Source organism: Amblyomma mixtum, chromosome 2 (assembly GCF_055824585.1).
Source record: "Amblyomma mixtum isolate Tamu chromosome 2, ASM5582458v1, whole genome shotgun sequence".
Taxonomy (NCBI): Eukaryota; Metazoa; Arthropoda; class Arachnida; order Ixodida; family Ixodidae; genus Amblyomma; species Amblyomma mixtum.
Window position 1 is genome coordinate 295,777,470 of NC_143013.1, and position 13,222 is coordinate 295,790,691.

The following is a 13,222-nucleotide window of genomic DNA, read 5'->3' on the forward strand; positions in this document are numbered from 1 at the left end:
AATATATCTATGATGCGCCTAGTGGTTACAACAAAATTTCTTAGTATCGCAATGGTAGTGAACTTTTAATTTTTTGCTATATGCCGCCAAAATGTAACGCACATGCCGTTCTGCGTGCGACCTAGGCCAGCTTTCAAGTATTTTTTTTTTTTGAGCAGGTAATGAGAAACGTGCTGTACTGATCATTCGTTTCTGCTATTTGGAATGGGCTGGCCGTAGCTGACACTCGAAATAGATACTTGGAGAGGTAAGGGAGAGGCAATGGACATTGTCAGACTGCTGCCGATGATGATGATGCTTCTGCTCTGCTCGCGATATGATACTGCTCTGAGCATCTGTAGAGAACCTGTAATAATGCTCAGCTTCATGCCCCTTTTTATCGCATTTGTAGTGTAGTGGCATAGCTCGCGACCCTGCTAAAAAAAGATGTATGATGCAATAAAATCATACAGTTTTTCACTCATAATATAGCAATATCATACAAATCAAAGAAAATTATCATACAAATGTCATACATTTCTGCAAAATCATAGTCATCATACAGATGTCATAGAACATCATACAAATTGTATGATATTATAAGATGAAGCGTCTGTGATGTTTTTGCATCATAGAACTTTTTTCAGCAGGGGAATAATTGGCCATACTCTTATTACTAGTTTAATCTTCAGCAAAATAAAAATAGACGAAGTTGCGAGGTGCTAAGATTCCTGTGTTGATTTGCGAAGCGGTTGACCCCCACCTGACTGTCTCAAGTTCCGCGCTTGAATACCTGAATCTGGAGTCAAAATTTCTTAATAGGACAAGTCTTTTTTTGTCTACCGCTATTATTCGGTACAGCATTGTCAGCGATCCCGTTCGTCAGAATAGAGCTAAGACGGGCTGACTAGCAGGCCGCTTGACTAATATTGAACAGTTAACTTGTTAACTATAGGCCGCTTGACTAATATTGAACAGTTAACTTGTTAACTATTACTTTTAAGCTCCTTAATTATTGAGAGGCGTGTAGACCACCGTAAGTAACATCCATATCAGTTTTTAGAATTTCGAAAACGCGGTTACCCTCGGTGGTCACCCAACAAATTTTGCCTACATCGCGTCAAAATACATGCGCTTTGGAGAAGCTTGCACGCAGCACAACCTCTCCAGTGCACGTAACTCGTCGAAATAGCCAAAATTTGTTGGGCCAAATCGCCGAGAGATATAGATATCATTTACCGTGGACACACGACTGTCAGTAATTAGGAAGCAGAAAACTAGTAGTTTAAAGGTTTACTATTCAATATTAGTTAATCAGCCTGCAAGCTAGCGCGTCTTAGCTGTATTCCGACGTACTACCCCATTGGCAATACTATGCAGAAAAAACCGCTCTTCTAACTCAAAAAGCCTATTTAAAAAAATTATGTGAAGGCTAAGGTGAAACACCCTGTATACAGGGTGCTGCTAACAGAAACTTCATTCTGCACACTTGCAGGAGCCCTCACATGAAGTGCTTAATTAAGTAATCTAGGACGAGGAAATGGGTTGCTACAAGCAGCGGGCTTGCTTTTGCTGACATCTCCGATGTATAGTCAGTAACAGATTGAGCGTTGCAAACTTCGTACGGTGAATATGAAGGGTTCCATGGTCCCACAAAGCAATGTCCGTAGCGTTAAAAAATGTTGTAATCGCCGATTACATCACTGGACTATATATCAATTTAGTCTACCTTCATGGTTATATCCCGTTGCCTTGGTCATATTAACCGAGACAGAGATAGAAAGAAGAAAAAGAAACCGCACAAGTAGAACGAGAAGAGGAGGACAAGCACGTGAGCACGAGAAGAAAAAAATCTGGCAATGGCTGAAGACCTGAAAGAGCTGCCGCACTTCAGTTGAGCTTATCTGCTTGCGAAACGAATAAGGCGGCTGCAAAATAATGTTGTGTCAAAGTATCCCATGCAGTACATAGCTGCGGTGTGGTCCCCTAAGCCACACTGCAGCTATGGAGCGGATTGTTGCGTTGGGAAGGCTTGTCCTGTTAGCGCCTCGAGATCGTGACTGAGGCATCACGAAAGTAGACGAGGCCAATCTTAGCCAATGCTCCATCCCTAAAGTCCCAGTACAGACAACGAATTTCACAGCGACTGACGTAGTACCGTCATTTTGTTCGCAGCAATGTTCCGGCCATTACGAAAGGTGCCGTGGAAGACACCGCCTCGAAAAGAACAAAGAGGAGGAGGAGACACCGAGAAAAGCTCTCTTCCAAGTCTGTAAGCAGTTCCTCGAGCACCGCCTCCCGGGCGTCCACTGTGCCTTCACGACCGCCGCCCGCGTCTACAGCACAATCTGCGGCTCATGGGAACGCCACCACGGAGCCACCCTGCGCGGCTCCGAAGACGTCGGCGGCACCGAGAAAGAGCCTTGTTCGCAGCTTACTGCCCCGAAGCATGTGGCCCCGGCGCAGAGAAGCTGCTTCCAGCGACCACACGAAAGGCACCACCGAGAAAATCCCATCATCTCAGCATGTTCTAGCCTCAGGGTCAATTTCGAGGCCCGAGCAGAAGGTGACCGCCGTTCTCGCGCCCCTCCCGAACGCCTCCGCTCGTGAAAGCGACGGAATGTTCAGGGATGTTCCCGCACCGGCAATGGCTCCTCGGGGTAAAGTCAAGGAGTCGTCAGGCGTTGATGCTTCCCTTGCCATGATGGCCGACCTCCTCGATGCGTGCTCCGCTGCGCCGTCCCTGGAGTCACGAAGTCCTGGGCCGGCTGTGGAGGTGACCGAGGCGGTCACTACCCCGATAACGGCGAAGGACATGTCCGATTCCTTCTGCGGTACCCCTCTTCGCGCGCCTCTCAAACAGACCGCCAGTCTGCCACATCCATTGAACGGGCGGGGAGTCGCGACGCCTGCGGCCGCAGCATCGGAAACCGGAATTAAGACTGAACGGGGAGCCCCAGCCCCGCAGCATGTGCAACAGGACTCCACACCTGCTGTGCCGACGAAGAGTCCCGCGCCGAGCCCACACTACGGTGTCAGCGATAGCACACGATTGGGAACGCTTTTGACTGCCTTGCCCCTCTCAGAAGACCTGAAAAACATCGTGAGTAATGGAATCTTTGGTGGATGCTGAAAATCGTTGTCATCTTGTGGCAAAATGAGGCCATACTCTAATTCCTATCTTGAGAGAAGTGATGGTGCTTTCCTAGCAGTGAAATCTTTGAAACACTCTTGGAAGATTCCAAACAGACGAGTGTTAGCCGCAAAATTAGATGACGCAATTGGAGCAGCGGAGGCATATGTCATCAGTGCGAACGGTTCTGGAAGAATATACGATGCAGCGGTAGGCTTCAATAACGTGGAAACCGAGGCACTGAAATAGCAGTATTATAAATGGATGTGTGATCCTTTAGTGGGATTCTTGAAGCCTAGTTTGCTACGTCCCCATTGAACCTTTTTTTGGCCGGTCAGCGCAGCCGTGTTCCAGAGAGAGAGTGTCCCCAAGAAAGTGGACCATAGGAGTTTACCTCTCCCTCTCCTCATTCGCGTAATATGACGGTGTACGCTAAGCAGAGATATCAGAAATACTTTCACGTGACGCCGTAATGAAGTTGAATATGTATAGAAACAATGTTGCTAACGTAGCATCATATATTAGTGACAGACTGGCGAGTCACATTCCGAGCATTATCTAAAGAATTGGAAGCGCATATTAGCTCCTCCTTTCTTTCAACATATATAGATCATTTCGCAACCCTCAGTAAATTGGTAAATTCTTTTTAAGGAAAGGGAATCACAAAGTATCTGTCTCACATATCTCGGTGGACACCTGAACCGAGCGGTAAGGGAAGAGAGGAAGGTGGGAGTGAAAGAGGAACCGGATTTTCTGGGCTGTGGGGAGAGCGTAGGGCAGTTGAATCCTGAACTATTTCCTGTTCTATGGGCACTACGTGGCGTACCCCGGCGCCTTTCGACCTCTTTTTTTTTCATAAATGTCCACGCTCGCAGAATTGAAGTTGCGACAGGCGTTCTGGGAAGCTAAATTACACCTGTGGTACCCTACACTATACTCTCCGCAGTGCCCACACTGTGGAGAGGTAGCTAACCTCTACCATATGGTGTGGGCATGCCAATTTAATCCCTTACTTGACCCCATTCCCAACCCCTCGGAGGAGCAGTGGGAGGCTATTCTGCTCAGCGATGATCCTGACCGTCAGCACTGGCTGGTGGGGAGGGCCACCGCAGCAGCAGCAGCCAATGGACTACCGGACTAGGCGGCCCACCCACATGTTCTGAAAATACTGAATAAATAAAGATGTTTTCAATCAATCAATCAATCCACGCTCGCATTTAACTTTCTTTCGCTCTACAGTCAAAGATAGGCATTAAAGGGAAGGACGGGCCTTTGGCACCCGAAGGCTAGAGCATCGAAGTGCAAGAGTCATTCCGGGGGAGAATATAGTCCTGAAAACGGTGGAGACAAGGTCAACAAGTTAACACGAAAGGATGGACCCTGATCTTGTGTTTAACAGTACAATCGAACTACCATGTCAATCACCCCTCGCAGTTAGAGGATTCAGCGGCCGCCAACAGGGCGGTCAAGGCATGGCGGGTAAGGGCGAAGAATATTTTATACGCCCGTTCCAGGCTTGCGTGTCGTCGTCATCGTAACTGTCGGAACAATACAAAAGCGAAGAGCACGACGAACCAGCAGAACTGTAGGAAGAGGAGGAGAAAACATTTATGGTAGCACTGTATTGAATTGGGAAGGGAAGCTGTGGATGGACGTTGACCTGGGTGGCAGTCCCTATTCCGGGACGCCATTGGCTGCCGCCGCATGCCCGTGCTCTCTGGACCAGGGCCCGCTGGGCCTCCAGGTCCGAGCTGGACAGGGCCGCCTTCCAGCCCTCCCTAGTTGGCTGATTTATAACTGCTATATCTATATTTAACTGGCAGGCCCACACCATGTGGTATAGGTCAGCATACTGCCCGCAGAATTTGCACTTGCCCGTGGAAGTCGGGTCCACGTGTTTTAGTACGGCGGGATTTAAGAAAGACCCGGTTTGGAGCTGTCTGAGGTGGCACTCCTCGGTTCTGTTGAGACCCTTGGCGGATCCCGGGAGAACCCTCCTGCAGAGGCGTAAATGGTTTGTGATATCCGCGTAAGAGATTAGCGGAATCGGTATGATTGCCGCGGCAGAACCGGGGATTTGAGTGGAACCCGGGGGAAGGAACGCTCGGGCAACCGGGTGAGCGGCCTCGTTTCCCTCAACCCCCTGGTGACAGGGCACCCATACTATCTCTTTTTAAGGCGGAAGCCTTTAATGCCTCATCGTTGTAAGCAGGAGCTGTCGAAAGAAATGTCACGCTTTTCAATTGGTCGAAATTGTCGTGACGTCACAGTGCGCGAATTTCAAACGGGGCCAATTGTACTTTGGCTAGTAACCATGCAACCGATTAAAAGAATGGTATAGTGATGCTCCAAGTAAGTCGAACTAAGAAAAGACGACCGTGAGCACATGCGCATCTGCGACAGATCACAAAAGGAAAGGCCAAGATGACAACGATGAGAGCAAAGGTCGATTAATGAGGGCGACACGCATTTCGTCCTTTATTTTTAAGCAATCTGAATTCGCTGGCATGCAGGGAGACAGAAGTGGTGCCGACACACATGTCGCCTTTTTCTTTGATGAAAAATGCTTCGGATAATTCCCGAGCTAATCTGTCTTTGCTCCTGGTTAGAATTTTGATTCTGTCAAGCCGTGGCTCACAGTTCTCATCGTTTTGGTCCTTGCAAGAACGGCAATGGGCGGGCAGATTCAGGCATGAGTCTGATGCGTTTCCCAAACTTCGTTCATGTTCCCTGGCACGTTCGTTAACACAACGCCCTGTCTGGCCAACGTACTCTAACGTAAAGGGGGATCTCATAGACCACACCCGTGGCACACCGGACAAAGTGCTTAGCGTGCTTTGTTCCACAGCCGGATGTTGCAGGGCCACTACTGCTGACTTTAGGGCACATCTTAGCCAGTTTACAAGGCGCAGAGAACACCATCGGGACGCCGTACTTGTTGCCCACCCTTTTTAGGATATGGGACACCTTGTGGATGTATGGCATAACCACTGGTTTGGCGTTCCCGGGTCTTTCTTTTCTACGTGTCTTTTTCTGCCTTCCCTTGAATTTCTGTGGGAGTGCCTCGGTCACAGCTGTGAACACGTGATCAGGGAACCCTGCTTTTCGCAGTCTTTCTGCCTCGCCCCGAAAGCTCGCTTGCATCTTGTGAGGGCACGACTTAGCAAGTGCGGATTCAAGAGAAAGGATTTCTGCGGATTCTAGAGAAAGGGTAGAGAAAGGGATTCTAGAGAAATAAACATAGTTGGAGTCAGCGCCCGTCCTGTAATGTCCTCTGTGTATTCGTCCTAAAAGTTAGCGCTGCTTAAATTTGAACGAAAGAAAATGCATAACCAACTAGCCCCGCAACGTGTTTTACTAAGTGGGACTAAGTTTACTTAATCAGTCAATTAACCATATTAACCTAATTAACCTTTCTAATAAGGCCAGATAAATAAATAAAACCGAATAGGAAATTGGTTGAGTTCGCGAATCGAACCCCAGTCTCCGGAGTGCGAGACGAGCATGCTAAGCACTCCGCCATGCCTGCTCGATGGTTTGGAATGAAAAAAGGCGTGTCTAGTGAATACGGTGTTTTCGTTCACTCCCAGCTTCATCCCTTCCCGTTACAGCGAGGTTCAGGTATCCACCGAGGCATGCGAGACAGACACATTTCCTTTACTCAAAAACCAATTTACCGGCGAGCAAGGCGTAGAACCGAACGGGCGATGGCGTTCTGGGGACTCCCTGGCAGCGTTGCAAGGCGCTGTGGCGTTCCACACTCAGAGGCGAAGCTTAACACGCTAACCACACATCGGTGACACAAGCAGCAACACCTCGCTTAAAAGGCTTTCGCCTCACTGCGCTTTAGGTCAACAAAGTGCCCCCCTGAAATTTACTTGTCTGCTTTTGCTTGAAGGACTTGTCTGCCGGCGCTGGACACCGACAGCCTGGCAATTTGGCTTGTTCTGTGGGCCTCAGTCAGCTCTTCCACCGAGTTGTGGACACCAAGTTAGAGCAGGCGCTCAGTGGACGCTTTGGCAGGGAGTCCTAGAGCTTTTTTAACGGCCACCCGAATCATCGCGTTGAGGTTCCCGCCGTTGCTCTTCCTCAGCTTGTGGTAGGGCGCCGCATAAAAAACGCGACTGACGATGAACGCCTGAACCAGGCGAATGGTTTCTTTTTCGAGAAGTCCACCATGCTTCCCGGATATCCTGCCAATCATCCTACTAATCTGTTCGCAGGTGGACTTTATTTTTTGCAAGGCCGTCGCATTGTTACCCGGTTATTAATTTGTAATCCCAATACCCGAAGCGTCTCCACCACTGGTATATGGGTGTCGTTAACGTAAATTTGCATGTTCTCACCTGAGTTTTTATCCGTTTTGATATGTGGAAGTTCTGATTTGTTCGGAGCGCATCCCAGACCACACTCCCGAGCGTAATCTTGCACCACCAAGGCGGCCTCTTGGAGGGCCCCCTCCATCTGCCCCACGCTGGCCCGGGACGACCAGATAGTAATGTCGTCTGCGTAGATGGCGTGGCGTACGCCATCCACGGCATTGAGCCTCATGGGGAGGCCCATGAGGGCAACGTTAAAAAGCAGCGGAGAGATAACTGTTCCTTGAGGCGTCCCTCGGGTTCCCACCTCGATGAGCCCGAATTTTTAATTGCCAAGTCGTATATAAGCTTTCCTATTGTTTAAAAAGTTTTGTACATATCTGAACGTTTTCTCGCCATAACTGGTGGCGTTCAAATTCTCAAGAATTTTGCTGTGTTTAACGTTGTCAAAAGCCCCCTTCAGGTCCAGGGCCAAAATAGCCCTGTCCGCCGGATTCCCGAAGGGGGGTGGGGGTCGATGACTTCCCTATTGATTTGGAGCAGCACGTCCTGCGCTGGTAAATGTGGCCGGAAGCCGAACATTGAGGGCGGCAGCAGCTCGTGCTGTTCCAAGTAATTGGAGAGCGTTCGCCTCACTGCCGCCCCCATCAGCTTACCGGCGCAGGACGTGAGAGATATTGGTCTCAAATTTTCTATGTTTATCTTTTTACCGGGCTTAGGGATGAACGTCACTAAGGATATTTTCCAGTCGTTCGGTAATTCCCCCAAGTCCCAGCATTCGTTGATGTAGTGCGTAAAATCTTCTAGAGCTGGATCGTTGAGGTAGGCCAGAAGGCCGACCGTTAACTTGTCATCTCCCAGTGCCGTCCCTCGCCTCATCGTCATCAGTGCGGTTTTGATTTCCTCGACGGTAAATTTTGCTTCCAACATTGAATTTTCCTCTCCGTTGTATGTCCTTATCTCCTCATCATAGTCTACAGTCGTGCATAAGTACCTTGCTCTCAGTTTGTCGGCGAGTTGTTCGTCTGTTCCTTGAAAGTCGTGGAGTGCCCTCCTTAAATTTCTACTCTGTTCGCCTTTGGTTTTATTGCACCCAATGAGACACCTGAGGAAGCTCCATGTACCTTTCGTGCTTAGGGTTCCTTGTAGGGAATCGCATTTATATATCCAGTTGGTGTTGGCTAGAGACCATGCGTACTCTTCCGCTTGTTTGGTTAGCTGGGCAATTCTAATTTCCATTCGCAATTTTTAGCGTTCCGGACTAGCGAGAGGACTGGACACGAGTCTCGAGAGACGCTATTTTCTATTCTAGTCGGGTACAGCGGGTCCGTGTGGGTGGTTAGTGCTGCGTCGGCTATGGCTGCGGCTAACTTCCTGCCTTTTACGTCCTCTTTATGATATCCCCATTGGTAACTGCTGCTCTGGAAGCTGTGCTACGGCGGGGGACAACGCTGTTATGTGGTCGGTAGGTTTCCGGTCGCTTAGAGCACGGAAGTTTTCGGCCGTCACTAAAGCACCTACGGAACCTCCCTGCTCTGTGTATTACCGGTACTCGACTACTCGGCAGAAACGTGGAGGCTAACGAAGAGGGTTCAGCTTAAGTTAAAGACAACGCAGCGACCTCTGGAAATAAAAATGATAGGCGTGACGTTAAGGAACCGCAAGAGGGTGGAGTGGGTGAGGCAACAAACGCGAGTAAATGGCATTCTAGTCGAAATCAAGAGGAAAAAATGCGCTTGGGCCGAGCATGTAATGCGAAGGCAAAATGACCGCTGGTCTTTAAGAGTAACGAACTAGATTCGAAGAGAAGGCGAGCGTAGCAGGAGACGAAGAAAGTTATGTGGGCGGATGAGATTCAGACGTTTGCGGGGATACGGTGGCCACAGCTGCATAGGACAGGGTTAATTGTAGAGACATGGAAGAGACCTTTGCCCTGCAGTGGGCGTAGTCAGGCTGACGATGATGATGATGATGACGTAATAAGAAATAGATTCATGCCGCAGATTCTGCGGAGCGAAGACTGCGGCAAAACTCTTATTACAGAGAACGCTATAAAGTAAACAACACAAACAAGCAGTCGCCATCTCCCCCAAAAGCGAGTTTACAACTCGCTTTTCTTGCTGTCGCTCCCCTCTATACTTCTCCTCACTATCCTCTCCCTTTCCCTTTCGTTTCCGCCGGCTGCAGCTCGGGTGCTTAAGATATTAGATAGCAATTGCCGCTGCCGCCAACACTCTTTTGCTTGACTTTTTGATTTTTTTTCTAAATAAACCACTACCACAACCTCTTATGCTCGTACTCTAACGTTCCAGGTACCTGTTACCGACTCCGGCGTCACAGCCTCCCGAAGTGGAGCCCCACGGGGCCATGCAGTGGTCATCATCGCCGTGTTCTGCGCCTTATGCGTGGTGTGCATCGTTCTGGTGCCGCTTCTGTTCCACCGTTCCACGCAGCAGCCCGAAGAAGACCCCATCTGCCAGACCACGGACTGCGTTCGCCACGCCGCGCTCCTCGCTTACCTCACTGCCAACGACGTGGATGCCTGCGAAGATTTCGCAAAGCATGTCTGCTCTGCATATTCACCGCCTAGGATTGAGAAGGGTCAGTACGCGTCGGCTATGGACGCTGCGATCTACACCTGGTTCCAGACCCTGGCAGAAACGCTTCACAAAGGCACCTCCACCCTGCCCATTGGCCGAAAACCACTCAATATGCACACGTTGTGCATGGGAGACGACTCTAAATACGGAAAGGGTACGGTCGACTTCCTGCGGTTTATGAATGAAATAGGCCTTGCCTCGCCCTTCACGGGTACTCGAGAAGTGGACGCTCTTGACGTCTTCGTATCGCTGTCTTTCAACTACGAAGCCTCCATCTGGTTCTCGCTAGCGATGGCACCTTCGCTAGGGCAGCAAGCATGGAGAGTGATCATTTCTCCTCCTCGTTACCTGCAACTTCTTGTGGTGTTCCATCGGAAATTCAAGACTGCGGCCTATGGCTCATACTGGGCTAAGCTCTTGCACTCAGTCACGGCTGAGGCCTCGCTTGACATGCTCGAGAGGGCCATTAACGAGACAGTAACACAAGGCGTCGACATTGTGCGGCGACTTTATGGCGCCCTCGAAGAATCTTCAAGGGAGTCAGCTTTGTTTACCCTCACTGAGATCACCAACTACATACCGTACATTTCACCCGCAGCCTGGCTCAAAGCCCTACAGCAGCACCTACCGTTCCCTCCAACAATGACTACCGAGGTGTTCGTAACGGATGTAGACTACATGAGGGTAGTGGGAAGCCTTTTTCGGAAGCACGACAACCAACAGCTACTCCGGCACCTCTACTGGCTCTTCGTGCTCATGTACAGCCCAGCGGCGAGCCCCAAGCTGCTGCTTGTTCTGTTCGGTGACGCTGAATCGGCCAAAGTGGCACGCCCTCTCTTCTGTGGCTTGAACGTAGAAGTGCCGTACAAGTCGCTGGTCTCGGCGTTGCACTACACGTCAACGGTTTCCGCCTATGACAGAGCTTTGGTGGACGCGTGCTTCGACAGCCTGGTTGCAACAGCTGTTGCAATGGTCACTTCGTCCGAGTGGCTGGACCCTGGTAGCAAGGTCTTGGCCGCTTCGAAGATCCTTGCCATCCGGAAGCTACTGTGGCCAGACGAGGTGATCCCAAGCACACAATCATTAGAAGACATCTACGAAGACTTTCCGGAAAACGAGACGTCCTTTGCAGCCTACTGGATTCTATCCCACAAGGCCATTGGCGGAGCTAAACGAAAGACGATGTACCAGAGGATCTACGCTCAGCCGCTCGGTGCCCTGGAACCATATATGACCTACGATGCCTTTCTGAACAACGTGTTGATCGCCATAGGTTCACTCGTCAGTCCGTTGTACAGTAGGAACGGCACAAACGGCATGCTGTACGGAGGCATCGGCTTCATGATGGCGCTGGAAATAATCAAATCGCTGGACAGAAACGGCTTACGATGGCACCCGAATGGCAGCTTCGTGAATTCTATTCTCTCCGCGCAGTCGACTTTTGAATTTGCGGTCCGCGACGCCTGTCCCGAGCTTCGAACACACAGCAGCGTGTTCCCCGAGATTCCGGCCGTCGAGGTCGCCTACGCCGCTTTTCAACAGGCACTGAAGAAAGCCCGACGCCGCTTAAGGATTGCGCGGCACCTGACAGAAGAGAAGGTGTTTTTCATCACACTTTGCTTCATGACATGCCGCCGCAGGTACGTGCCGAGCCCCTACACTGTGGACTGTAATAAGGCTGTGCAAAATTTTCCCGAGTTTGCGAAGGCGTTTTCCTGTCCCAGTGGCTCCAATATGAACCCTGTACGCAGATGCAGATTTTTCGACTAATCAAAGTCGCAAGGGAACTCCCGCTTCAACTTGCATTTCTCTCTTTTTCCCAACTACTTCAAGCCGTCGCACACTGTTTTAGCATATGACTGTGTTTGTTTTTTCTTCACTCTTATGTTGTTGCGCTTGCGTGAACTCTCTCCACCTGCTAACTGGTTCTCTTCTAACCACTGAACTCAATATAATGGGTCACTTGTAGTTGGTGTAATAGTATAGTCACGTTTTGGTACCTGCGTGAAATGCTGGTTGTGAAGCGTCTCACCAAGGCTATTTTCTGGGATCGAGGTTTGAAATCACGGTACACATCTTGTGAACTCGGTCTTAGCCAAATAGCGTAAGGGGCGACGGAGGACTTTGGTGTGAACCTGTGCCTGTAGAAATTTCGGCGAAGGTATTTCATCACTCAGGTTCTATTCTGGGCGTACATTTTACGTTGCTTTTCAGCCCGAGACACAATTCATGCACATTTTTGACGGTATTATTGTAAGCGTTGCTTTCAACATTAACCTTCTACCGAACTGCACAGGCGTATTAGATGTACAGCCACTGAGGGCTAAAGGACAATAATTATGCTGCTGGATCTCGTAGTTGCCGATTTATCAAGTGAAAAAGTACACTCAAACATTATCCGGCAACGCATACTACTTGTTGAAAACTAAGAGGTGTGTTTGCCCTTTACTTGTTTTTTAGTTCACATTATTGTTCGCAAATTATAGTTTGAGTTAGTATTTCATGTTGAAACTTGAAACAATATGTCCACATTAATATCTATCTGGGCCTTTTTCAATGTTTGTCAAAACTGTAAGCTGAAGACTGAATTCTGGCGAATTGGCAACAAGAAATGGTTGTTGTAATAAAGAGTGCTTAATATCAGCTCTAATAAGTTTGTGTGGCTCTATTAATGCCTATTCACCCAGACCATGTTTCTGTCGCCACATTATTTGGTGCATTGTTGCTCCTAACTTCCGGAGGTGTCATTATCCTGCTGTGTATATTCTTGAAGGCTTTTTTGCGTTCTGTTTTGATGGCTGTGCCAGCTTTTGATGTTGCTTGAAAATCGCGCTTGGTGCCACACTGCTGGGGCAGGTAGTACTACGCCATGTTACATGCTGGTAGTACTACGAGTGCTATAGTATTACTTGTGTAACACCGTGATCGCATTGTGCAAGCGTGCTGTGGTGGCCGTATGTTGCCTTGCTTCAAAAAAAAAAAAAAAACCTACAGAGAATGTTTACTGCATTCAAATCAGTGCGAAAGCATGACGACCAAACATTCGCCAAACACTCGCCAAACAGACGACCAAACATTTGCCAACACGCGATCTGGTGCTCTGCACATGCGCGAATATACGGCAATACTTTTGAGAACGCACAAGATAATAATTAATAACCCCTGTTCCCGTTGCTCATGAGGCGCAAGGG

The 13,222-nt window shown here is 49.2% G+C and overlaps 1 protein-coding gene across 1 annotated transcript; it reads left to right on the forward strand.

Moving 5' to 3' along the window:
- The first annotated feature begins 2,428 nt into the window (after positions 1 to 2,428).
- On the forward strand, positions 2,429 to 12,740 carry LOC149364573 (neprilysin-like). Its single transcript, XM_089568710.1, has 2 exons — positions 2,429 to 3,082; positions 9,744 to 12,740. Exons 1-2 carry the CDS (start codon positions 2,429 to 2,431, stop codon positions 11,799 to 11,801), a joined length of 2,712 nt encoding a protein of 903 aa, XP_089424836.1. The 3' UTR covers positions 11,802 to 12,740.
- Positions 12,741 to 13,222: the final 482 nt, after the last annotated feature.

Excerpts from the sequence above, each read along its gene's own strand:
- LOC149364573 (XM_089568710.1), top strand. The coding sequence starts at position 2,429 with ATGTGGCCCCGGCGCAGAGAAGCTGCTTCCAGCGACCACACGAAAGGC. Across the intron at positions 3,083-9,743 it reads CAGAAGACCTGAAAAACATC|GTACCTGTTACCGACTCCGG; the intron begins GTGAGTAATGGA and ends CTAACGTTCCAG.